Genomic DNA, 27,935 nt, shown 5'->3' with positions numbered 1-27,935 from the left:
CTAAAGGGTTTCTGTCTATTTCTGTCCATAACCGGCTGTCCTCATAGCAGCAGCGGGGGAGGGGGGATGGGGGATGGAGGGGGGATTGGGGAGGGGGGGAGAGAGAGAAGGACATCTCTTTGCTGCCCTTTAGCTGCACAGTTGAAATCTCGTGTGAGACAGAAATAAATATTCCATTCCTGTCACTTCACAGCCAGGTATTTCCCTGCTGCCATCCATGCACAAGATCTTTTCAGCAGAGGTCAGTGATCAGGTGCAGTAATCCTGACTGATAGATCCCTTTCTGCTGAGCTCAGGCATCACTGTGGTCTGAAGCAGAGCCTGCCCTACAACAGCTGAGGTGATATAAGTCACTGCTGACTGGGTGGGGTCTGCCTCCAAACTGAGCTGTACGTAATTCCCTGGTGAGTTAAAGAATCAAAAAAAAGCAATTCCTTGCATATTTGTGGAGATAGTGGACACCGCGAATAGAGCAGGCAAAACTTGTTAGAAAACCTGTCAACACTCCCAGGACAGGTACAGCACTGGGTTAGATACAGAGTAAAGCTGCCTCTACACTGTCCCCATCAAACACTCCCAGGACAGGTACAGCACGGGGTTAGATACAGAGTAAAGCTCTTTCTACACTGTCCCCATCAAACACTCCCAAGACAGGTACAGCACGGGGTTAGAGACAGAGTAAAGCTCCCTCCACACTGTCCCCATCAAACACTCACAGGACAGGTACAGCACTGGGTTAGATACAGAGTAAAGCTCCCTCTACACTGGCCCCATCAAACACTCCCAGGACAGGTACAACACAGGGTTAGATACAGAGTAAAGCTCACTCTACACTGTCCCCATCAATTACTCCCAGGACAGATACAGCACGGGGTTAGATACAGAGTAAAGCTCCCTCTACACCGTCCCCATCAAACACTCCCAGGACAGGTACAGCACGGGGTTAGATACAGAGTAAAGCTCCCTCTACACTGTCCCCATCAAACACTCCCAGGACAGGTACAGCACGGGGTTAGGTACAGAGTAAAGCTCCCTATACACTGTCCCCATCAAACACTCCCAGGAAAGGTACAGCACGCGGTTAGATGCAGAGTAAAGCTCCCTCTGCACTGTCCCCATCAAACACACCCAGGACAGGTACAGCACAGGGTTAGATACAGAGTAAAGCTCCCTTTGCATTGTCCCTATCAAACACTCCCAGGACAGGTACAGCACAGGGTTAGATGCAGAGTAAAGCTCCCTCTGCATTGTCCCCATCAAACACTCCCAGGACAGGTACAGCACAGGGTTAGATGCAGAGTAAAGCTCCCTCTGCATTGTCCCTATCAAACAGTCCAAGGAAAGGTACAGCACGGGGTTAGATACAGAGTAAAGCTCCCTCTGCATTGTCCCTATCAAACAGGACAGCCCCTCCGAACTGATTCTTTCCCAACACATGAGAGCAGTAGATTTTCTGGAGGGTAAGCTTTGCTTCATCCAATTTATCCAGCTGCAGTTCGGGTTGCTGATAAAAATCAGGATAAGCAGTGCTGGCCAAGTATCCCTTTCCTGACCCAGGACACTCGGGACCTTTGTTCTGCCCCCGCTGAGCCCAGTGCGCTCATTGTTTTGGCACTTTGAACTGTTGCCACTTGGTGGTGCTGTTACCTTCATTGTACCGATTGCTCGGAAAAAGGTGACCAGAGTCAAAAATGTTTTTACTCTTCGTGTTTGGCTGTGCTGCTGAGAAGCATTTGGCAGCTGAGAGACAGTGCTGCAAGTGGCTGCTGTTAGTGGATTCCACTCTCAGGCTGGCGGTTGTGTAAGTAACAATCTCCCAACCATGTCCTGCAACGACTGACTAGAGTTTACTGGTGGCTGACCCTGTCCCGCTGTCTCTATTCCTACCTGGTGGCTGACCCTATCCCGCTGTCTCTATTCCTACCTGGTGGCTGACCCTATCCCGCTGTCTCTATTCCTACCTGGTGGCTGACCCTATCCCGCTGTCTCTATTCCTACCTGGTGGCTGACCCTATCCCGCTGTCTCTATTCCTACCTGGTGGCTGACCCTATCCCGCTGTCTCTATTCCTACCTGGTGGCTGTCCCTATCCCGCTGTCTCTATTCCTACCTAGTGGCTGACCCTATCCCGCTGTCTCTATTCCTACCTAGTGGCTGACCCTATCCCGCTGTCTCTATTCCTACCTAGTGACTGACCCTATCCCGCTGTCTCTATTCCTACCTGGTGGCTGGCCCTATCCCGCTGTCTCAACTCCTACCCGGATGGCGACAGCTTGGAGGAGTTGTCAGAAAGGTGCTGAGGTGTAGAATCGTTGAGCAGCAAAACAGCCGATGCTCTCACGAGACAAGGAAGCAGGAAGTTGTTTGGAAGGGGTGGGAATGAAATAAAATAAATGGTGATAATGAGTGTGTGAAACATCCATGCTGTGTCCATCTGCTCTGAGAAATGTCCAGCTGTACAATTCCAGTTTCTGCCCTTCCAAATGTGTGGAATGCCTGGTGGGAGTTTTTCAAACTGAAGAACTCTGGGTTGACGCCTGTTGGCGGCTGGTGATATTAATGTGCAGATTCACACAGCCTCAAAGACCGACTCTTAGTTGCATAACGGTTTTCCTCTGACACATTACGCAACAAGCAAAGGGTGACAGTTTGGAGAAAGTTTAACAGAAGGTTGTTCAACATCTCCCTATACACAGTCAGGCCCTCTTGAGAGAAGGTAACAACTCGCATTAAAACGGCCCTTAATGTAGTTGAGTGTCCCAAGGCACTTCAAAGGAGTGTTGCCAAACAAAATTTATCCCTGAGCCAGCTCAGGAAATATTAGTACCAGTGCCCAAAAGCCTGGTCAGAGAGGTAGGTTTTATTAAAGGAGGGAAGATATGCTTAAGGAGGAAATTCCAGATGTTGTGATCTCATCGGCTGAAGCCACCAATGGCAGAGTGGTTAATTTGGAGGTTAGCAGAGGGGAGCGCGGGGATCTCGGAGAATTGTGGGACTGAAGGTAATTCCAGAGATGTCGCTTAACCAGGATTCATTGCAGTTCAGTGAGCGCGATGGGTTGAGTGAGACTCGGTGCACATTAGGATATTGGCGGCAGAGTTTTGGATGGGCTCAGGTTTATGGAGGCAGGGTTGACAGATCTTTTAAACTGGAAGCTGAAAGGTTTATTCTGTATCTGGCTCAGGCACTGATGGCGTTGTATCAGCTGGAAGTACTGGCTGAAGAGACCATCCTCGCTTGGTTCTCTCAGAATGCATCTACAGAGAAGGGGAAAAAGCTTCGAAAACACCAAGGGGTAAGTGCATTGCTGCCAATCTCCCTTCACATCATTGGTCTCAGTGGGAGTTACATTAATGAATTCTCTACCATTGCAAGGTTGAATCATAGAACCCAGGAGGGGTCCATTCAGCCCATCCTGCCTGTGCTGGTTATTTGAAAGAACTATTCAATTAATCTCAGAGCCTACATTTCCCCTCCTTTCCTTGTCAAATATGTATCCAGTTCCCAATTGAAACTTACGATGGAATCTGCTTCCACCGCCTTTATGGGATTGCAATCCAGATCATAACACATGCTGCAATTCCTCATAGACCACTTGGATTTTCTTACCAGTTATCATGTTGAAACATGGAAACTCACTGGAGGAGGCCATTCAGCCTGTCGTTCCTTTGCTAGCTCTTCTAATCTTACACTTCCTCATTTTGCCCGTGACCCTTTAAGTCTTTCAAAATTATTTTTGAAAGACATGGGCGGCATGGTGGCACAGTGATTAGCTCTGCTGTCTCACAGCGCCAGGGTTCCGGGTTCAATTCTGACCTCGGGTGACTGTGTGGAGTTTGCACTTTATCCTCGCAACTATGTGGGTTTCCTCCAGGTGCTCCGTTTTCCTCCCACAGTCCAAAGATAGGCAGGTTAATAATAATCTTTATTGTCACAAGAGGGGCTGGTTTAGCACACTGGGCTAAATAGCTGGCTTCTAAAGCAGACCAAGGCAGGCCAGCAGCACAGTTCAATTGCCGTACCGGCCTCCCCGAACAGGCGGCGGAATGTGGCGACTAGGGGCTTTTCACAGTAACTTCATTTGAAGACTACTTGTGATAATAAGCAATTTTCATTTCATTTCAAGTAGGCTTACATTAACACTGCAATGAAGTTACTGTGAAAAGCCCCTATTGCGGCGCCTGTTCGGGTACACAGAGGGAGAAGTCAGAATGTCCAATTCACCTAACAAGCACGTCTTTCGGTACTTGTGGGAGGAAACCGGAGCACCTGGAGAATCCCACGCAGACACGGGGTGACCGTGCAGACTCCGCACAGTCACCCAGCGGGAATTGAACCTGGGACCCTGGCGCTGTGAAGCAGCAGCGCTAGCCACTGTACTGTGCTGCCTCAGGTGGATTGGCCATGGTAAATTACCCCTTAGCGTCCAAAAGGTTAGGTGGAGTTACGGGGATAGGGTGGGTGCGTGGGCCCAGATAGGGTGCTCTTTCAGAGGCACGGTGCAGATCCGATGGGCTGAATGGCCTCCTCCTGTACTGTAGGGAGTCTGTGATCTATGATTTATGGAATCAAGAACCACCACCTTTTACAGGTCAAACATTCCAGGTCCTGACAGCTCTCTGAGTGAAATCATTTTGTCTCGTCTTCCCTTGCGATCCTTTACCAATGATTTTAAATCTGTGACCTCTGCTGGTTGGTCCACTCAGAGGTATTGGATTTTCTCTAACTACTCTCTCAAGACCGCACACAACCTGAAAGTCATGATTAGGTCACCTCTGAACTTCGTATGGTCCGAGGGGAACAGTCCTAACTTTTCTAACTTCTCCTGTGCCCCTATCTGCGTACTCTGGTTCCCAACCCTTCTGCTAGGGGAAACAACCCCCCCCCCCTGCTCACTCTCTGAAAACCCCTAATTTTCTGTTGACAATTTCTATATAAGCTGTACACTGAAACATGCAGCGCTTAAGGCGTTCGCCTGTGCTGCAGATCAGAAGGATCTGTGTGGCTACGGTTGTAGTTTTCATTGGCCATGTTAAATTGCACCTTGTGCGCAGGTTAGGTGGATTGGCCATGATCAACACGCGGGGGGGGGGGGGCCTAGATAGAGTGCTCTGTCAGTTGGTTGGTGCAGACTTGATAGGCCGAGTGGCTGCCTCCTGCACTGTAGGGATTCTATGGATTTTTTGAGACATGTTGGCACGTCATATCGAAAATATTCGAGTGTGTTCTAGGCGGCACACCACCAAGTGTATCCACTCGTCTGCTGACCAGAAGCTCCCAAGTGCTCTTCGAGCTAATCACAGCCAAAGCGCTGCCATTGTCCAGGTCAGTGGACCAGATCCAGGCTTCCGCAATTTCCACTCCCAATAACTATCTTAGCCCAGCTGCGAATGTGTGTACATATCAGTCACATGGGAATGGGAACAGGTTTGGCTCTGTTGCTTTCCTCTGTTGAAAATCCTGGCGATGCTGCTAGGCATCAGGAAGGCACGCAATTTGGCCGTGACATCAGAACATTCTCAGTATCGCTGTAACCATTAATCTAGAACGTTCTCAGTATCCCTTTGACCCTTCACCCCGAACGTTCTCAGTATCCCTGCTCCCATTAGTCCAGAACATTCTCAGTGTCCCTGCACCCATTAGTCCAGAACGTTCTCAGTACCATTGTAACCACCCAGAACATTCTCCGTATCCCTGCACGCTTTAGTCCAGAACATTCTCAGTGTCCCTGCACCCATTAGTCCAGAACGTTCTCAGTACCACTGTAACCACCCAGAACATTCTCCGTATCCCTGCACGCTTTAGTCCAGAACATTCTCAGTATCCCTGTAACCATTAGTCCAGAACATTTTCAATATTCCTGCACCCATTATCCCAGAACATTCTCAGTATCCCTGCACGCTTTAGTCCAGAACATTCTCAGAATCCCTGTAACCATTCACCCAGAAGACACGTCGTATCTCTGGACCCATTAGCCCAGAGTAAGTCATCACCTTCAGGGTCGATAGAGACATGAGTCAGCATCTTTGTTGAATAGGGGTATTGAGTTTGCATCTTCAGGGAGAAGGGGGCAGTGTTTGGTGGAGAAGGAATCATAAACAAGCCAGAAGTAAAACTGACTTGTCTTTTCGTAACGGAGATTGGAAGCAACCTTGAAGGTATCTGTTAGTGTCACTAATTTGTTGAGGCCTCGGATAGAAAATGAGCAATCTGATCTTGAATAACAACTGCAGCTGGATATGTGGCAAAATAGACGTATTTATCCTGGGACTTGTTGTGGGTGGTTTAATTGTATTGAACAAGGGCAGCTCTCTTTGTTGTGTACGGCAAACATCCTGCAAACAGGGCGAGATTAAAATAAAAGCACTAAGTGTTGGAAAAAGCCAGCAGGTCTGGCAGCCTGTGTGTATAGAGAATCAGAGTTTGAATATGACTCCTCTTCAGGAATCAGGGTGGGTTTGATGCTGTGTAGGTTTTTGCATGTTCACATTTCCTAACTGGCTCCTTTGTCCTACAGCTCCAGAGGTTTATCAAGTGGCTTGAAGAGGCAGAGGTAGAATCATCTGAGGGAGAGGATTAACCACATCACACAGATTCACATGGAGCTCTCACAAGCTGCAACGTCACCAGTGCCAGAAGTGCCCGGTCAGGTCGGCCAGACCTGAAATTCATTTGTTTGTTTAATTTTTAAGTGCAAGGAGTAAAAGAATTCCTAAGAAGAGTGGAAAGGCTCTGATCGGATGGGAATGGTCTCTTGCCATTTGATGGGTCCTGCCAATTTCTGCACTTTGGAAACACTTCAAAACTGGCATGGTCTTTCACACAAGGGACTGTGTTTGTATCGCAAATCAGATTGGTGGGATCAAAGTCTCTGCTCGCTCTTAAGGATTGTCTGTGGAATGGGTTTGGGCTACTCATTAAGCATGAGTGCACATCATAAAACACACCCTCAGTCAGCACCAATTTCTTCATCTTGAGCAACAAAGTCAGAGCCTGGCTGGTGTGGGAAATGGAAAAACGCGTGATCATCTTGCAGTAAGGGGCTGGAACAAGTTATGATAGTGTAAAGGTTTACTTTGTTTCTAATCTTTGACATACCTGTCCTGGGAGTGTTTGATGGGGACAGTGTAGAGGGAGCTTTATTCTGTATCTAACCCCGTGCTGTACCTGTCCTGGGAATGTTTGATGGGGACAGTGTAGAGGGAGCATTACTCTGTATCTAATCCCGTGCTGTACCTGTCCTGGGAGTGTTTGATGGGGACAGTGTAGAGGGAGCTTTACTCTGTAGCTAACCCCGTGCTGTACCTGTCCTGGGAGTGTTTGATGGGGACAGTGTAGAGGGAGCTTTAATCTGTATTTTACCCCGTGCTGTACCTGTCCTGGGAGTGTTTGGTGGGAACAGGGTGGAGGGAGCTTTACTCTGTATCTAACCCCATGCTGTACCTGTCCTGGGAGTGTTTGATGGTGACAGTGTAGAGGGAGCATTACTCTGTATCTAACCCCGTGCTGTACCTGTCCTGGGAGTGTTTGGTGGGAACAGGGTGGAGGGAGCGTTACTCTGTATCCTGTGCTGAAAGCACTTGGGGGACATAATTGAGGAAATGTAACTAATACACATTGTATCGAACACTTCTGTAACTAGGCCACAGTATATCTTGAGAGTGCTTGCTGCCAATTATAGTTTCAAAAAAAGTGTTCCATCCCTAGCAAGAACATCCCTTCCATCGAGGGGCACCAAAATTAATTCAATTGAAAGAAAGTGTGACAGATTACAGGTGGGGATGTTAAATTGAAAGCCCCCCACTGCTGTTCTTTCCGAAATGCGTCGCTACATTCTTCACTGAACTGGAAAATAAAACCGCGCTGTTCAGGGACTCCTTCATCTTCCAAAGTTGCCTGAAGGGAAATAACTTTGTAAATAACTCTTGTCCCCCCCCCCCCCCCCCCCCCCCCACACATACACACACACTCTTGAATGTTGCTGAGTGATTCGGAATAGGTACGAGGCAGAGTTACGGCAGGTCTGTGGTGCCAAGAAGGCCAGACTGTGGTGTTTGTCGGAAGAGCTTTCCTCATATTTGTACTCCCGTTTTCCTGAACAATAATGTGGAGATAGAGCCCTGCACATTCTCGGGCAAGCAAGCCAATTCGTCATTGTCTCCTTACAGAGTATGACTTGATGAATATATGTGGAGATAATGCAACAGCAAGCAGTGTGGATGGTGAACGGTCGAATCCATTCTGGTTGAAAGTCCCTGAGGTGTTCTCCCCAGTCTGTGAGCAAGCTGGTGTCAGCAGGTCAAGCAAGGAGTCTGCTAAACCAGTCCTCCATGTCCCATCCTTCTCCTTCCTGGTCCCTGATCCCTTCTGGAAATCCCCTGTGAATTAGAACAGGATCAAGCTCAGTAGTGATGCCCTCTGTGGTCGAATAGCCACGCTCCGTGTCAGATTTGGCACGCGAGAGATGGTTATTTTGGCAAAGTATTTTAAAACTTTAAGCTCCAATTGGACCAGTACCCCATCTGGAGATGGCCCTCGTCGGACACTGTACCCCAGAATGAATCCAGCCCCCTGTGGACCTATAACCCAGCTTTGACATGCAAGGACCCATCTCCTCTGACCTGGGTCTGTAATCTGACATTGAGACAGTCCCTGGGCACTAATGGTTCCTGTGAAAAAAGGCCAAATACTGCAGATGCTGGAAATCTGAAATAAAAACAGATTGCTGGAAATACTCAGCAGCTCTGGTAGCATCTGTGAGAAAGCGAGAAACAGGGGTTAGTGTTTCAAATCAATGTCTCCATCAAAATTTAAGGAAGGCTCCTGTGGAACCCACAGCCCAACATGGACAATTTCAGTATCTATGAAATAATATCACTTTGTTGAAGCCTGTGGTTTTTTTGCGCAGTGTTGTCTCCAGTTGTTAGCAAATGAATGATAAACAGGAAGTTTGGGTCTGCAAAGTCACGCTCCGTGTAGGTGAATAGCAGTGAGTTCAGCTGCCGTTTGCTGAGGCAGGGAGGAGCGGGCTTTTTAAGTAATAATGAAAAGATGCTTTTACTTGAGAGAAGCACAGTCATCGGTGATTCCCCGGCTAGCTCGCTGTGAACTGCACTGGGTAGCAGTTATCTTGGCCGTGTCTTTTTAAACTAGACTGGTGCGATCTGTTTAAATGGGGTAGAGTGAGACTGGGAAGGAAGGGCACTACCCTGAAACTGGCATTAGGCTGTGGCTGAAACTTTTTGTATTGTGGTTTTTGGGATTTAATTTTTTTTTATGCGCATGTGCGAGGCAGTGAAACAAAACACACGAATCTCAGAAGATTGAGTATGTAGACATTGGCCCCAAATAAAGTCTGTTTCAGGAGGTTGCGATCCAATTGTAAGTGGATCGGATATTTATTGTAGTTCCTGCACCATTCCACCAGCCACCCCATACCCACCATGCTTTCTTTCTGGCGCATTGAACTAAAGCACAGAAACATTTCTAGATGCCAGCCTTGTGGTGGCAGTTTGGGGGCATGGAGGATTAATCAATGCGCCAGACCGCTCCTGCAGCTAATTTGGATTTAATGACGATTAATAAACTCAACATGATGGCGGATGGAGCATGTCTGTGAAATGTGTGACTCTTGTCCGAAATTGGGTCTGTCTGGAAGGTTACTATTTAAACACACTCCACCGGTGCGTGTGAAGAGTTGGGAGAGGTGTTGATTGCCTGCGGAGTTGAAATCTCACCCCTGTGTCAGTGGCTTCATGCCCCACTCTCGGGACTTGCGATACTGAGGAAGCTGCTGCCAATCGTGTGATAAACTGAGGCTCCGATCTGCCAACTCAGATGCAAGCAAGAGATTCTGCAGCACTATTTTGAAGAACAGTGGGGAGCTTTCTCCGGCTGCCTGCCTAATATTTATCACTGAATCGGCATCGCTAAATTATCTGCTCATTGTCACATAGTGGAATTTTCACTGTGCAAATTGGTTGCTGTTTCCCACGATGCAATCATGGCTTCACTTCAGAAGTATATTGTGGGTTATTTAATGACTAAACGTCGTCTAGCCGGATCAAGTCACCTTCCTTTAAATTCAATGGGATGACGCTTGCTCGCTCCCCTCACATAAAAACTCTTTTCTCAGGCCAGCTAAAGCGTGAGTTACAGAGTTCCCCTCCATGTCGCAAACTCTGCTCGTTAACTGACATGGAAAGGGTGCTTTGTTTTATATTTGAACATTGAATATTAAGCGATTTGAGGATTATTCCAGTTATCAGCTGGCATAATTCCTCCTGTGAAAGATTTTGTACCTTAAATCCCCTTTCCAAAGCTTTTTCATTGTTGGATGTCTCAGTTCTAATGGCCGATGAGTGCATTTTAAGACCTTGAGTGTTGTACTCTGAACCAAATCGGTAGTCAAAACTAAAGAACAGTTAAATTGATTAAAAAAAGATCAAGGTCCATCTGGTTGACCGTCTCCTGGCCATTGCCTCACGCGTCAGTAATGGTTGCGATAATAATCACAGCAATTAATCTCGATCAATAAGTCTACAACAGACCCAGACATGAGTGAGGAAAACCCTCCGTGGTGGGAGCTTTGGGAACCTACGGTCCAAAGTCACCTGTTCCTCCCAAACATGCTATATGTCATGTCTCAAATTACCCGTACACTGGATCTCAGAACCTACCTACTTTCCATTTGGATGAACAGTCTCAAAGGGATCTGTTCCATGACTTGACCATTCACTCACTGAGATATGGTTTCAGCAGGTTCATCTTCTTTCTAATGTGGGCAGTGTGCTCTGGTTCGGCGGTTCAGTTAGTTTTCACACTTCAGTGCCACCTCCCTCGACCCCGCCCGCCACTTTCCCTAATTATCAGACTGCTTATTTATGAAAAGATGAAATGAAAATCGCTTATTGTCACGAGTAGGCTTCAATGAAGTTACTGTGAAAAGCCCCTAGTCGCCACATTCCGGTGCCTGTTCGGGGAGGCTGGTACGGGAATTGAACCGTGCTGCTGGCCTGCCTTGGTCTGCTTTAAAAGCCAGCGATTTAACCCAGTGTGCTAAACCAGCCCTTATGAGTATTGAATGAGCAGAAATTTACTCTGAGTAAATATGGGGAAGACTGACTGCATTGTTTTTGGCCCCTGTTACCAACTCTATCTCTGTGCCTGGCAACGATCTGAGGCAGAACCAGATGGGTTCACAACCTTGCTGTCAAATTTGACCTTGAGATGAGCTTGCAACCACGTTTCCTCGTCGATACTGAGACCACCTTATTTCCGCCTTCATAACGTCCGCCTGCCTCAGCTCATCTACCGCTCGAACCCTTTATATGTTTGTTACTTCCAAATTTGACTATTCCAACACCTTCCTGCCCACCTACGTTTCCTAAACTTGGTCATCCTAAACACTTGCCCTTATTGTAACTCTCGCCAAGTTCTGTTTACCCATCACCGCTCTGCTCAATGATCTTCACAACTCACTTAAGATATCGGGCCCGATCCAATGGTCACGCTGTGCTGGAAAAGCAGCTCGCTGCACCTCAGCGTAGTCGTTGAAAGCCGGGAGACCCCGCTCCCGGGCTCTACCTGGCTCGCAACGCCTTGCAGGATCCAACACAATCTCGCTAGACGTTGCGATGTGAATCCCGCCCACAATGGGCGACATCACATTTTAGCAAATCTGTATATTCAAGCGAGACCGCTAGTTTGACTCGTGCAGATTTCCGAGGTACCTGAGGCTTTGGGATTCATCCCCTTCACCTTAAAGACCCCTGGTGAGAGCCGTTCAGCACTTGTCCCCACAAATGGAAACCAGATGGAATGGCACTCGGGGTCTCCCAAGAGGATCGGAGGCCCTCAGCTTCATGCCCTTTGGTATGTCCTGGTACTGCTGGTGCCACCTGGGTACCTTGGCGGTGCCAGCCTGGCATTGCCAAGGTGCGAAGCTGGAATTTTGTACGCACGCGACATTGGGCCGTGTTGCCCGACATGGGTGTTATCGGGGTGGAGGGGTCGAGGATTGTTTCGGGAGCCTCCGAGATCAGGACACAATCTAGAAGTTGCGTTACAATCTCTCGCTGGAATGGGGAGTTGTGGTGAGTGGAGCTTCCCGTTGTACAAACCGGGGCTAGAGGCGGTTGTTTCCCGTTCAGGCCCCTTTGCATTGCGAGCGCCAGAAACACATAGCTAAACACACTCGCTAGGGGACTTTGTTCCCTTTTGGGAGAATCGCGCCCATATTCTCATTCTGGTCTCTCGAGCACCCCCATTTTAATCTTTATTGTCACAGGTAGGCTTACATTAACACTGCAGTGAAGTTACTGTGAAAAGTCCCGAGACACCACATTTCAGCATCTGTTGGGGTTCACAGACGGAGAATTCAGAATGTCCAAATTGCCTAACAGCACGTCTTTCGGGACTTGCGGGAGGAAACCCACGCAAACACGGGGAGAACGTGCAGTCAGTGACCCAAGCCGGGAATCGAACCTGGGACCCTAGCGCTGTGAAGCAACAGTGCTGACCACAGTGCTACCATGCCGCCCAGACGTTACTGCTTCCAGCTGCCTAGGCTTTAAGCACTCAGATTCTCATCCTGTACCCCTCTGTCTCTAACTGTCTTTATTGCTTCAAAACTCTCCTTACAACCTAGCTGTTTGATCAAGCTTTTGGCTGTGTGCCTTAATATTACCTTACGGCTCCGTGTCAGAATTAGCTTCACAATGCTCTTGTGAAGTATCTTGGGATAATTTATTATGTTGCATAAAATAAAAGTTATTCTGAAACAGCTAATGGTTGACATTATCTAGTCTTTATTGAATCCTAAAAGCAGCAGGGGGGCTGTCGTGCTGAAACTGTGCCTTGCACTGATCAACTCGAAGTATAATTCAAATACCGTGTCCGATATGCAAGACATTCATTCAGGACCTGCAGCTTTGTAGAGAGAAAATTGCAGGCTGATCCCTATTAGATTAGGAGGAGGGAAGACAGAAGAAGCTGAGGCTCCTCTGCAAGTTTGAAAAGAGCAGCACAGGATAGCATGAACTAGAAGCAGGAGTAGACCACTCGGCCCTTCGAGCCTGTTCTCCCATTCAATTAGGTCATGACTGATTTGACTGTAACCTTCCGCCCACCCCCAGCAACCTTTCACCCCCTTGTTTATCAGAAATCTCCCCACCTCTGCCTTGAAAACATTCAAATACTCTGCTTCCAGAGGAAGGGATTCCAAAGACTATCTAACCTCGGAGAGAAAAAAGTTATTCTCATCTGTCTGAAATGGGCGATCCCTTTTTTAAACTGACCCCTAGGTCTAGATTTTCCCAGAAGGGGAGACCCCTCTACATCGACCCTGTCAAGACCTCCCAGCATCTTGTATGTTTCAATCAAGTTGCCTCTAAATCTTCTAAACTCCAGCAGATACAAGTTTAGCCAGCATTTAAAAAAAACAAGCTTAGCCTGTCCAACCTTTCCTCATAAGGCAAGGGCTCTCATTCCAGTAATAGTTTAGTAAACCTTCTCTGATCTGCATCCAATGCATTTACATCCTTCCTTAAATAATGGAGACCAATACTGTACAGAATATTCCAGATGTCAACTTACCAGTGTTCTGTACAAATGAAAAATAACCTCCCTACTTTTGTATTCATTTCCCCTTGCAATAGACATTAACATTCTTTTAGTTTTCCGAATAACTTGCTGTATCTGCGATTCATGTCACCCAGATCCCTCTAAATCTCAGGACTCTGCAATCTCTCATCATTTAGATAATAAGCTTCTATTTCATTCATCCTGCCAAGCTGAATAATGTCACATTTGCCCATGTTATACTCCATTTGCCGTATTTTTACCAACTCACTTAACCTCTCTTATATCCTCTTCATGACTTCCTTCCCTATCTATCTTTGTATCATCAGCAAATTTAGCAACCATACCTTTAATCTCTTTACCCAAGTCATTTATATAAATTATTAAAAGTTGAGGGTCCAGATATGATCCCTGTGGCACACTCGCCACATCCCACCAGCCAGTAAATGACCAATGAATGCCAACCCTCTGCTTCCATTTAGCCAGCCAATCTTCTATCCATGTTACCCACTACACTATGAGCTTTAATCACCCACAATAACCTTTGATGTGGCACCTTGTATGCCTTCTGGAAATCTAAATACAGTGCATCCACCGGGTCCCCTTTATCCACAGCGCATGTGGTGGCTCCTTCAAAGAACTCCAATAAATTGGTTAAACATGGTTTCCCCTTCACAAAGCCAATGGTCGTTCAGCACCTGCTTCCCTTGGCTGAAGAGCATGGAACTTGAGATCATCATTTGAGGATAAGGGTTCGGTCAATTGGGACCAAGATGAGAAGTTTCTTCAGAGTGCTGAATCTTCGGAATTGTCTGCCCAAAGAACTGTTTCACCTTGCTTCAAATGACTTGTATTTATATTGCGGATTTAATGCAGTGAATCGTCCAGCGGTGCTTCTCAGGAGCATTGTGAAGCAAGATTTAAGACCAAGCCACTTAAGGCAATATTAGATATAAAACAGGATTGTTCTGGATAAATTCAGCAGGTCTGGCAGCATCTGTGGCGAGGAACAGAGTTGATGTTTAGGATCCAAATGACCCTTCTACACAATATTAGGACGAAAGCTTAGTCAAAGAAGTAGATTTTAAGGAGTGTTTTAAACGAGGAAGTAGAGAATCGGAAAGGTTAGGAGAGAGAGCATACTCTGTCATAATTTAATTTTAAAATTCTCGTCCTTGTTTTCAAATCCCACCCCTCCCTATCTCTGCCTCCACCACCTCACCTTGCTCGTCTCCCACTCGCGACCCTACAATTGGCAGCCTTGCCTTGAGAAAACCTGGACACTAATGCGAGGAATTCCCATCCTAAATCTCTCCAACTCTTGAGACCCTCTGAAAGCATTGACCAAGTTCTTGGCCACCTGTCCCAATGTCTCCTTGTGTGATTCCATGTCAAGTTTAATCTGTTTGTGCTGGGAAGAACATTGGAATGTTTTCCAACATTAGAAATGTTTACACATACACAAGTTGTTACTGGACCAAGCCAGCAGTTTGAACTACGTTCTGCTAAAGAGAATGCATGTTTAATAATCTTCCAGTTCATGGTTTTTAAGGAATGCCCTTGGAGCTCAGATGGTCATTACACGTTTATCAGTACCAGACAGCAGCACTGGAAAGGAGGCCTGTGCGCTGAAGGTGCAAAAGTATTTCGTAATAATAATCTTTATTAGTGTCACAAGTAGGCTTACGTTAACACTGCAATGAGGTGACTGTGAAAAGCCCCTAGTCGCCACACTCCGGCGCCTGTTCGGATACACAGAGGGAGAATTCAGAATGTCCAATTCACCTAACAGGCACGTCTTTCAGGACTTGTGGGAGGAAACCGGAGCACCCGGAGGAAACCCATGCAGACACGGGGAGAACGTGCAGACTCCACACAGACAGTGACCCAAGCCGGGAATCGAACCTCGGATCCTGGAGCTGTGAAGCAATAGTGCTAAGCACTGTAGTACCGTGCTTGAAGGGTCTCGGGGTCGGGGAAATCTCGGACAGGATTTGGAATCACTGGAGCACCACAATCAGCGATAATTAGAGATGGAGTCCTCATTGTCTTGCAAACACTGGTGAGGAACGGGGCTGATATTAGGATCAGAGTACTGCCAATGCAATCCAGGTGTATAGGGGTTCTGGAATGTGATGGGGTAGGGAGTCTTGAGTTCTGATGTCTATCACGATTATAAGTGTTTATGCAGTACACACAACTGCTGTAGTTGGAGGAAGGGCTCCAAGCAATATTGGAGGAATACAGGGTGCATCAGCCTTTGTATGTGTATTGGATGGGTGGCAGGGTGTGGGGGTGATGAAGAGCAGGAAAATTGGACTCGGACCCACTTGACCTCTTTCAGATCAGTAAGTACCATTCTCCCGTATGCTCTCACCTATCACCTATGACAATTACAGCCTCGGGCAATACCCCACCCACATCCATACACATACTCCCAACATCAAGTTCAGCCTCTCTTTATATTCCTGCTTTAAAACCTTTCGAGTAACTGTTTTGCCATCAAAACTAATAGATGGAAAATCACAGGCTGCCTTTGCGCACTCCCAATAGGTTTTCCTCACATGCATCAGAAATATAAAGTTGATTCTATCGAATACTGTCAGTGAGATTCCAGGCACGATAAATATTCATTTCCATACACCCTCATCAATCGCTCAGAAGTGTCTCCATTAGGCAGTTTGTTAAGTTGCAAACTGGCAGAGGGGGGATATCATTAAACCTCAAAAATGGTGCAGAGGAGAAAGATTTTTACCTCTGCATATACACAGAAATCAAGGTATGAAGTGACTTAAGAAAAAAACATTTCATAAATAATTTATTTTTAAAACCATCAACAAAAACATAACAGATGCTGTCTGTTTAAGCAGTTGGTAACGGCGGCTGCAATAAAACTGAAAATTCAATCTCTGGCTTTTTTCTCCTCTCTTGGGTATAGGCTAAGAAATTCTAATTCTCAGAGGACATTGGGGGGGGGGGGGGGGGGGGCGCGGTTGCAATGGTCACAGAACTTCCCCAGCTGTTGAGTTGATGTACAGGCTGGGGAAGTTTGCAAACTGCACGTGCTCCGAATGCAGCGATGTGGTTAATGCTCTCCAATTGAGTTTGAAACTTATCCAGTTGAAACATGTTGAAGGGAACTTTTTCTTTTAAGAAGGCAATGAGAGTCACCAGTGTGTCAATTCAATTGTGTCATTGTGAAATACCTACTGCTTGTATTCTATTTGTTAACATGCCCAATTCAGCCCAATTTTCACCGACCAACATTGGCTCCTCCTGGTCCCTCGCCCCTCTCAATGCAGCATTTTCTACCTCAAATCTCAACTCATGGCTGACAATGGATTGGATTGGATTTGTTTATTGTCACGTGTACCGAGGTACAGTGAAAAGTATTTTTCTGCAAGCAGCTCAACAGATCATTCAGTACATGGAAGAAAAGGGAATTAAGCAAAATTCAAGAAAATACATGAGAATACGTAACAGGGCAACACAAGATATACAATGTAACTACATAAGCATTGGCATCAGTTGAAGCATACAGGGTGTAGTGTTAATGAGGTCAGTCAATAAGAGGATCATTTAGGAGTCTGGTAACAGTGGGGAAGAAGCTGTTTTTAAGTCTGTTCGTGCGTGTTCTCAGACATCTGAATCTCCTGCCCGATGGAAGAAGTTGGAAAAGTGAGTAAGCCGGGTGGGAGGGATCCTTGATTAGGCTGCCCGCTTTCCCCAGGCAGCGGGAGGTGTAGATGGAGTCCATGGATGGGAGGCAGGTTTGTGTGATGGACTGGGCGGTATTCACGACTCTCTGAAGTACCTTGCCTTCAGCCCTAGATTCTAGGTTATTATTTCCGCATTTGAGGCAATCTGCAATTTCGGCGCGAATTGAGGTGAAGTCAGTTCCACAATAGAAGCTTAGAATCCACCTGAACCGGCGCAATGGGGCACCTGGCATTTAACACTGCCTGTGGGTGTGTCTAAGAATAGTAACCTGGTGCACTTTTGTGAACACAGCTGAAGATGGGTTTATCCACAAAAGTACGCATTTATAATCAGTGTTTGGACCAGTAGCAAAATAAAGCCGATTTTGCATAATTAAAATGATTATTTTAAAAAACTATACTGAATCATTTCCAGGAGCAAAGTACAGTTTCTGCATTAATTAAATATTTAATATTTGAAAACTTTTTAAAAAAGAAATGCCTTGATGCCTAAAGAAAGCTTTAACATTTAATTCAGAACAGACCCCATCCAATGGCCACAATTGGCAGGGACCTGCCACCCTCGCCAATAAATATTGAGGTCATGGGTAGTGGGGTGTGATCATTTGTAGCACAATGTTTTCTAAATCGATGTCAATAGATCAGGAAACGCATTGTGGTAAAAGTCACCCACTCTTGAAATTTCACAATCTTTTGTGCTGGTTTGCATTAAATTGTGTAGCTGAACTTCTATCCTCTAACCTTGGTTTCTTGTGTCTCCCCCCCCACCCGCCCTTTGTCACACTGTTGGTGGTGGCTCCCTTGGTGGTTCAGGTACCCTTCCAAACCACACTTGCTTCGGCTTGGTGTCTTTGTGTCCCTGTGAAGTTTCAAAGGCACAATATGTGCATCCGTGTATAAATAGATTGTGTGATTTTTGATATTTCTGTTTTAAATTATTAAAATTATAGAATTACATTGAATTCAGCTTACAGAGACGAGTCATTCAGCCCAACTGATCTATGCCAGTGTTTATGCTCCACATAACCTCCTCCCGCCCCTCTATCACACCCTATCAATGTGGCCTTCTTATTTTATCCCTCATGCGATTGTGTTACTTTCCCTTAAGCACATTAATGTCATCAGAGAATCCCTACAGTGCAGAAGGAGGCCATTTGGCCCATTGAATCTGCGCCGACCCTCTGAAAGAGCACCCTACCCAGGCCCCCACCCCATCCTCGTAACCCACACAACCTTTTTTGGACAGTAAGGGACAATTTGTCATGGTCAACCCACCTAACCTGCACTTATTTGGACTGTGGGAGGAAACCGGCGCACCTGGAAGAATCCCACACAGGCACGGGGAGTATGTGCAGACTCCACACAGACAGTCACCCAAAGCTGGAATTAAACTTGGGTCCCTGAGCGCTGTGAGGCAGCAATGCTAACCACTGTGCCATTGTGCTGCCATTTTGCCTCGACTGCTCCTTGTGGCATTGAGCACCACACTGGATAAAGAAGTTTCTCCTCAATTCCCTTTTGGATTTATTAGTAACTATTTTATATATTTGACCCCTAATTTTGTCTCCTCCACAATCAAACTCAGTTAATACTTGCAGCACAAAAGGGGGTCGATCTATCTATAGGAATTCCTTGGTGTGGAGGATGATTCTTTGCAGGCTAGGCTGTCCTCCAGTAAGGACCTCAGTTGTCGGCTGATTGAGGTGGGGATGGATTATTGGCTTGAGCAGCTGCCATCTCTTTCCACCTATCCCAACGTTCTCTCTCAATGGCTGCTCTTGTTTGGAAGGTCTTCATGATGAATAGCCATCTTGTTCTTGATTGGGCATCTGTTTCCCACATGTTGATGTTCATCGAGCAGACCTCATTGAGATTTTGCGATTGTCTTTAAAACATTTCTATTGGCTCCTGTGTGAATGCACTCCCTGGCGTAGCTCTGAGTAGAGCACATGTTTGGGAAGGGGCTTGAGTCAGTCATTCTGACAACATGTCCCATCCACCTGAGCAGATGTGAGATTATCCTGGCCTCTGTACTTGGCATGTCTGTGCCTCGGAGAGTGCTCATGGTTGTGTTCTTGGCGTCCCATTTGCTTCACCAGAACTTTTTTTTAAAAATATTTTTATTGGCATTTTTCAGTTTTTACAGAGTAACAGCTCAATCTGTGGCAGTGTTCTTGAAACTTTTTTTCTGGGGACCCATTTTTACCAACTCGGCCAACCTTCGTGACCCACGCCGGCCGACCTTCGTGACCCACGCCGGTCGACCTTCGCGACCCACGCCGGCCGACCTGCGCAACCCACCATTTTCTCTTACTTTGTTTGCTGCTGACAAAAATGGAGGAAATGGTTTTGGGTCCCTTTGGCCCTCGTACCCGCTCCTCCAATGGAACCTGTTGGATGAAGGTGAAGCCTTCCTGGTGTCGGAAAATATAAAGTCTTCATCTGTCCAAAGTTCTGCATTTTTTTCCTGTAAAATTTTATCAAATAAACCCCCCCCCCCCCCCCCGAACTTGTAAAAAAATAAAAATGAATAAAATAAATGAAAAAAAAATTAAATGAATAAAATAAATGAATAAAAACCACGACAGAACTTGTAAAACAAAAAGCTGCAACCGTTTAAAAAAATAACGGCCGCATTGCGCATGTGTGCCCGATTATCGGCGCCGATCATCATGCGCGCATGCGCAATGCGGCTGAATTTTTTTAACATGTTTGCGGTCGCTTGCAGCCGGCATTAGCACAGACGCCTGTTTAGCACAGGGCTAGATCGCTGGCTTTGAAAGCAGACCAAGCAGGCCAGCAGCATGGTTCGATTCCCGTAACAGCCTCCCCGAACAGGCGCCGGAATGTGGCGACTAGTGGCTTTTCACAGTAACGTCATTTGAAGCCTACTCGTGACAATAAGCGATTTTCATTTTCATTTCATTATGAAAAGCCGACTGCTGCGCGGGGATTTGCGCTATTGGGAGCGCCGCGGACAATGGTTCCACGACCCTCCCGACACCCACCCGCGGGTCGTGCCCCCAACTTTGAAGAACACTGATCTATGGTGCAGCTGGTATTTACATATAGAGTCTTCTTATTTACAGAGATTTTTACATGTGTTCCCTCTGTTTCCCCCCTCCCCTCCCTTCCCTTCCCCCCCATTGATAGTCTGGTTTCACAAGATCCTTCTAAGACAGCATTGATGATGTTGTTCGCAAGGATATTTATACAATATCAATAAGTTTTCAAACTTTAGCACCATAGGGTCGCCTGGGTAGAACCACTACTCAATAAGCTTTGAGTTTAGAGTGAGGTCTGATATCACAATTCTTGAAAACCTGGGAACGTAATTTACTACAGGGTGACTTAGCGCATTGGATTTGGTGATGTACTTCATCATCAATGTCAGCTTTTTTGGGATAGATAGCTTCCGAGTTATGGGAAGTGAGGGACATTTCCGAGCACTTCACCATGAATCTCAATTAAGGTAATTGCATTTGATACATTTGGTGTAGGATGGTAGAGGACTTTGTTCTTCCTGGTGTTCAGGGCATGTCTCATTCAGTGGTGTGCCATTGCACCAGTACTATTCTCAATCTCCCTTGGAGTAACTTACTACTGATCAGCCCTTTTCTTTCAGGTGTGGTAATTAGCCCTGGCACCTGTGCTCTAGATAGAAAATACTGTTATCAAGGGGATCCCAAGCTGCAATTGTTCTTTTGAAACCAATGGTTGAGGTCAGTATTGTTCAGTACTTTGGACTGTGGGAGGAAACCGGAGCACCCGGAGGAAACCCAGGCACCCACGCACTCACGGGGAGAACGTGGCTAGGTTTCTAAGTCAGGATGACATGTGACTTGAAGGGAAAATTGAAGGAGAGGGTATTCCCATGCACCTGCTGCCCGTGTCCTTTTAGGTGGCTAGAATCATGGAATTGGGATATGCTGCTGAAAATGCCAAGGTGAGTCGCTGAAGGGCATGTTGGAGCTGATACTCCGAGCACCCAGGGCGTGCTGGCACAGTGGTGGAGGGAGAACCATGTCCTATCCCCATTTCAAGCCCTCACTGAGAGTGGCTAACTTGAGCACAGCACAGGACAGAATCTCAGGGTGTATGAGTCACTTCCACGCTGGGATATGCACTTAGCAACCAATTCATCAGGGGGGGGAGCACAAAGTGATGAAGCAGGTGGTGATAGATAGATTTGCAGCAATGCGACTTTCTGCAAGGAAATGAACGTATGATGCAGTTTTGCACCTGGGCATTGGATGTAGCGATATCTAACATTATTAGGGCAGCACGGTAGCATTGTGGATAGCACAATTGCTTCACAGCTCCAGGGTCCCAGGTTCGATTCCGGCTTGGGTCACTGTCTGTGGAGTCTGCACGTTCTCCCCGTGTGTGTGTGGGTTTCCTCCGGGTTCTCCGGTTTCCTCCCACAGTCCAAAGATGTGCAGGTTAGGTGGATTGGCCGTGATAAATTGCCCTTAGTGTCCAAAATTGCCCTTAGTGTTGGGTGGGGTTACTGGGTTATGGGGAGAGGGTGGAGGTGTTGACCTTGGGTAGGGTGCTCTTTCCAAGAGCCGGTGCAGACTCGATGGGCCGAATGGCCTCCTTCTGCACTGTAAATTCTATGAAAATATTTCACAGCGACCTTACCATCCCCAAGACATTTGCGGTGGGAAAAGAAATAAAACACAACTGAAGAAGCGGATATGTTTGGAGAGGCACGGTACATCAGGTCATCTCTGAAGGAAAGGAGAGAGGTGGCAGGACTTTGTAATGGATTGAAAGAAGGGGAATATGAGAATTGGAAGAAGAGTTGAGTCTCACGCAGTTTTTTAGACCAGTATTTTCAGCCAAAAATCATGGGATCGGCTTACACGGGTGACGTTTCTGAGGAATTGACGTGTGTTTGATTTGGGTGCGAATGAAATCCAACTGAAAAGCCTCACTGAAAGGAACCAAATAAAAACCAACATGAAAGAATTCATATTATTAACATTTATTTCATAACATTTCAAACAAAATCCATATTAATTATCTAGCATTTATCCATTTGAATTCCCTATAAACTAGAAACATTTCAGCCAACACAACATTACAACAAATCAACTACAATATTTCACAATGAAATCACTCAGATCACCAAACAATTCATCCCAGTCACCTGGGTGTATCACATCATCATGTGGACCGTTCATCGTTGTCATTGACACTAAATTTGGCATCATCATTCGACAATAAATTATCTTTGGTACCATCGAGCGCATTCGATATTTCACATTTTAGAAATGACTTTTTGACAATATTGGGGTCATGTTCATGGTACATCGTCCACGACCCATTGACATAATGTTGCTACTGAGTGTGCTTGCAGCCCTGATTGAATGCTTTCAATCTTTCAACATCCAATAGTTCCACATCTTTTGGATACTGTCCTTGAGAGATTTATTTATGCACACAGGCAAAGACTGAACAAAACTCGGAAGACATGGGAATGGCTGACACGTCAGTGTTACTCGATTTCACATTACTGACTGCATTATCGATGAGGTGGGATTCGAGGCAACCAAACCTTTTTCTTTGCATCGTCTTTCTACAGTCGTAGATTCAACAGCACAAAAAGAGGCCCTTTGGCCCATCGTGTCTGCGCCGGCCTTTGAGCACCTATCTATTCTAATTGCAATTTCCAACACTTGGTCCATAGTCTTGTATGCTGTGGTGTTTCAATGTTCATCTGAATGCTTCTTAAATGTTGGGAGCGTTCCTGCCTCTACCACCCTTTAAGGCTGTAAGTTCCAGATTCCCACCACCCTCTGGATGAAAAGGTTTTCCTCAAATCCCCTCCCCCTCACCTTAAATCTATGCCCCCTGGTTATTGACTCCTGTACTAAGGGTAAAGGATCCTTCCTAGCGACCCTATCTATGGCCCTCATCATTTTTGTACACATAATCAGGTCTCCCCCTCTAGTCTCGAATTCCACATTTCTTTGATCGATATGTTGCAACTGCCTTCATGGATGACAGCAGCTTCCTGATATTCCTCTCTGGGGATAGATTTTTGCTTGAATGTCACCATCAGCATTTATTTTGTTCCATCCGCCATACAAGATGGAACCACTGTGAACCGTGTCTTCTCGTTGCCCAGATGTGTCAACAAGGACCATTTTTCAACAATTTTGGTAACAGTCTTGTTTACTGACATGTCAAGATGTTTGATCCATATTTCTAATTCAAGCTACTCGATATACATTCTTCTCCCAATGTTGTGTGATAAAACAGTGGAAATTGATGACTTCATGTCTGGGTTCGGGACAGGTGCTGTGAAATTTTCATTTTCTGATGGCCTAATAAGTTATGCCTTTTCATGAATCTCGTGTACCATCCAGCTCTGACCTTGAATCCTGGAATACCACTGTTTTTCACTTTTCTGAAAGTGTGGATTAGGATGGCTCCCAGTTGGTAACATGACCCTTTTACCAATGCTCCTTAACCCATTCTGCCACTTTTTCCAGTAGTTTGAATTGAGCTGCATACTTCCTAGTCCTCCTTGAAGGCATCACATGGTACAAATTAGTCTTATCTTTTGTGAAATTGTTGGAGAATTGACAGAAGGAAAACCGAAAGATTCCCACTTTCCCACGAAAGATTTCCATCAAATAAATGAACCATAATAAATACTGGTAAGTAGTCAATAATCACAACACAGTTTGATCCCTGAAAAACTAGAATCCATTTTTACACAAGGGCCACGGTTCAGTGGCCTCGTCACACCCGACTTAGTGCCAGGACGAGGCTGTTGAATCACGAGAGGCTTCCATCGAGATTCGCGACGCTCAAATCGTCTCGCGAGATTCAGTTGAACCTCGCGAGGCGTCACTACCTGGATCTCGCTCTCGCTGGGCAAGATCCAGGTGTGCATATTTAAATAAGCCATTCACAGAATCACAGAAAATACACTGCAGAAGAGGCCCTTCAACGTATCGACCAAGTCGAGAAATTGGGCTCATTTAAATATGTGCTTCCCCATTTCACCCGGGGCCTGGGATTCATCGGTTCGCCAGCGAAACCTCAACCGGGCGCCATTTGCTACTGGTTTACAAACTCGTGAACCTGTCGTGATTGCACCTCGGGGGGGGGGGGGGTCTCATTGGTGAGTTGAGACCTCCCAGGTGAGGGTGGCACCTTGTCACTGCTGTCCGGCATCGTGGACTGCCAGGGTGGCTCTGTCAGACTAGCAGGGGCACTGCCAGGGTGCTGGGCTGGGAGTGCTTGGTTGCCCATACCAGTGGTCAGGTCCCGAGGGGGCCTTGGCCGTAAGAGGCGGGGTGAAAGGGGCTCGAGGACCGCACAAGAGGTAAGTTGGGTGAAGTGGTAGGGTCCTGAGGACGCGGAGGTGGGGGCGGGAGGTTAAATGATCAGGGCTGCTTTTAAAATGGGACCCGATCCACGAATAGTCTTCCTGTATTGGAGAGCTCAGCTCACCAATGCAAGGAATTACTTCAATGAAATGAAAATGAAAATCGCTTATTGTCACAAGTAGGCTTCAAACGAAGTTACTGTGAAAAGCCCTTAGTCGCCACATTCCGACGCCTATTTGGGGAGGCTGGTACGGGAATTGAACCCTGCTGCTGGCCTGCCTTGGTCTGCTTTAAAAGCCAGCACTTTAGCCCTGTGCTAAACCAGTGGACTCAACGGGGAATTCGCTGAGGCCACAAAACCCAGCAAAGTGCCGTCGAATAGCGGGGTCTTTCTCGATCCTACAGACACCGAGAAACACCCCACTAAACCCAACATTCAGCCAACTTTAACTCAACTAAATTGCGCCCAAAGCTTTTGAAGAATCGTGCTTTTATTCGGTCAGAAGTCACGGGGTCGACTTTTCTGTGATTCTTACACCAGTTGATACAGTAAATTGTATCACAGAGGAGAGTGGCGAGGGAGGGATTCAAAGAAAGGGATGAAGCTTTAAAGTTGACGAACTGGCTGAAGATCAAGCAGCATCACAGAGATTAAAACAAGTAAAAGCAAAACTGCAAAGCCTTCAACGGAACAGTTCACCCCATGAAATCCAAGATATGGTCAAACAAGATGCAAATCTATGGTTGGTGTTGCCTACTATGTAAAAATGGTTACATTTTTTTCATGGTCTCTTCATTAGCTTGGCCACTCTCCAAGTAACCTTCCTGCCAGAGAATGTGCAGTAACAGCTGCTAAAAGAATCTAAATGACCGGACTTGCATATCAGGAGCAATAATAGTTGCAAAAGAGTCAAGGTAGCAAGAACATCTCACTAGAGATAGCTCCATACCCTCTCCCACCACCAGTGAACAAAACCCTTCAGTCAGCATTGTAAACTTGCAAGATATTGAAACTGTGATACCCACGAGAAGCAGAATAAACTGCAACAGCTTGATCAGTCCACTCAAAAGCCACCAGAGAGGACACGTTTGAACCTGTACAAGGATGCTCATTATCATGCAGTCAATGCTCCTTCCCAAAGGAGTCTTCCCGAACAAGCATAGCCGCGGGATTCTCAGTTAGTATTCCAATTCAATCATCTGTTTGGGAGGCAGAGATGGAGGGAGCACACAGAAGCCTCCCCAGTGGCTCTGCTGCAGAAGGCAAGAGTAGCAGTAACATGCAGATAGAGAAGTTCTCACATTCAATGTCATTGGCTTCAGAGTATCTGGATTTCAGAAGGGAAAATTGATCAATGTTCCCTTACTCCAGACCACTATCCAGAAGCCCAGTGCTAGGAATGAGTGAATAAGAAGTAGTAGCAGGAGGTGATCATACAGACTGTCAAGCCTGCTCCACCATTCAATATGAAGTTGGCTATCTTTGGTTTCAACTCCACGTTCCTGTGTGCCCCCATATATCCCTTGATTCCCTGAGAGACCAAAACAATTTTTTTTTATTTATTCGTGTGATGTAGCCATTGCTAGTCAGTGCAGTAGTTATTGCCCATCCTTAATAATCCTTAGATTGGGATTGGTTCTAATCCATGGCGGGATTTGAACCTGGGTCCCCACAGCATGACTCTGGGTCTCTGGGTTACTAGTCCAGCGGCAATGCCATTACTCCACTGCCTCCCCTTATTTACTCAACTTTTCATCCGAGGAGCCAATCTAGTGAACATTCACGGTATTGTCTCCCATGCAACTGTATCCTTCCTTATGGAGACAAGAAATGCACATGTGTGGTATCACAAACTGTCCAGACAATTATAGCAAGACTTCTTTATTTTTGTACATCAATCCCCTTCCAATAAAGACCATTTGCTCTCCTACTTGCTTGCTGCACCTGTATGCTAACATTGTGTGTTCCTTGTGTAAGTATATCCCATGTGTCTCCAGACATCAGCATTTGAAGGTGACAACACAAGTGGACAAGGTAGTCAAGAAAGCATACGGAATGCTTGTCTTCATTGGACGGGGCATCGAGTGTAAAAATTGGCACGTCATGCTACAGTTGTATCGAACCTTGGTTAGGCCGCACTTGGAATATTGCACACAATCCTAGTCACCACACTACCAGAAGGATGTGGAGGCTTTGGAGAGGGTGCAGAGGAGGTTTACCAGGATGTTGCCTGGTCTGGAGGGTGTTAGCTATGCGGGGAGGCTGAATAGACTCGGACTGTTTTCATTAGAAAGACAGAGGTTAAGGGGTGACCTGATAGAGGTCTACAAGATTATGAAGGGCATGGACAAAGTGGATGGGCAGGCACTCTTTCCCATTGTGGAGGGGCAGTCAAGGGGGTATAGGTTTAAGGTCCGTGGGGCAAAGTTTAGAGGAGATGTGCGAGGCAGGTTTTGTTCACAGAGGGTGGTGAGTGCCTGGAATGCGTTACATGGGGAGGTTGTGGAAGCAGATACATTAACGGCGTTCAAAAGACATCTTGAGAAATAGAAGAATAGGATGGGTATAGAGGGATACGGCACAAGGAAGTGCTTAGGGTTTTTGGCAAAGGTTAGTATCATGACTGGTACAGGCTTGGAGGGCCGAAGGGCCTGTTTAACTCCTTTAAAAAAATATTCTGTTTTTCTATTCTTAGAGTGAGTGAGGTGAAGAACCTCCCACCTTGTTGTTCACTTAACCAGAATACACCTTGTATCGTCTTTGAGGTGTCACACAGTTTGCATTTAGACCAGCTTTGTATTATTGGCAAACTTAGGTACATTACTCTCTGTTTTTTTTCTAATGCATTAATATAGATTGTAAATAGCTGAGGTGCCAGCACTGATCATTGCGGCATTCCTCTAGATGCAGCCTGTCAAATTGGAAACATCCTGTTTATCTTCACTGTCTTCTTCCTATTCATTAACCAATTCTCTATCTATGCTACGATATTACACCCCCCCCCCCCCCCCCCCAACCTCCTGTAGATTAGCCTTTTCCGTGGCTCCCTATGGAATGCCATTTGGAAATCCAAACGTACTACATCCAGTGATACCCCCTTTGTCCACCCTAAAACCTCAAAAAATTCTAATAAATTTGTCAAGCAGGTGGATTGGCCATGCCAAAATGCCCCTTAGTGTCCAAAGATGTGCAGGGTAGGCGGATTGGCCATGACCAATAGGTGGGGTTACCGAGAGGGGCAGGGGAGTGGGCTGAGGTAGAATTCCCCTTTTGTACAGCCATGCTG

The 27,935-nt window shown here is 46.3% G+C and overlaps 1 protein-coding gene across 2 annotated transcripts in view; it reads left to right on the top strand.

The window, feature by feature from the left end:
* Nucleotides 1-7,219, top strand: part of eif2b5 (eukaryotic translation initiation factor 2B, subunit 5 epsilon) — a 58,361-nt gene extending 51,142 nt beyond the window's left edge. For both annotated transcript variants that reach the window (XM_038816006.1, XM_038816007.1), the window contains exons 15-16: nucleotides 3,184-3,294; nucleotides 6,517-7,219. In XM_038816006.1, the coding sequence (XP_038671934.1) occupies nucleotides 3,184-3,294; nucleotides 6,517-6,579 (174 nt within the window). In that variant the 3' untranslated portion in view covers nucleotides 6,580-7,219. The remainder of the gene's footprint in view (nucleotides 1-3,183; nucleotides 3,295-6,516) is intronic.
* The last annotated feature ends 20,716 nt before the right edge of the window (nucleotides 7,220-27,935 follow it).

The sequence above is a fragment of the Scyliorhinus canicula genome, chromosome 13 (assembly GCF_902713615.1).
Source record: "Scyliorhinus canicula chromosome 13, sScyCan1.1, whole genome shotgun sequence".
Classification (NCBI taxonomy): Eukaryota; Metazoa; Chordata; class Chondrichthyes; order Carcharhiniformes; family Scyliorhinidae; genus Scyliorhinus; species Scyliorhinus canicula.
This window is presented reverse-complemented; position numbering and strand designations above follow the sequence as displayed.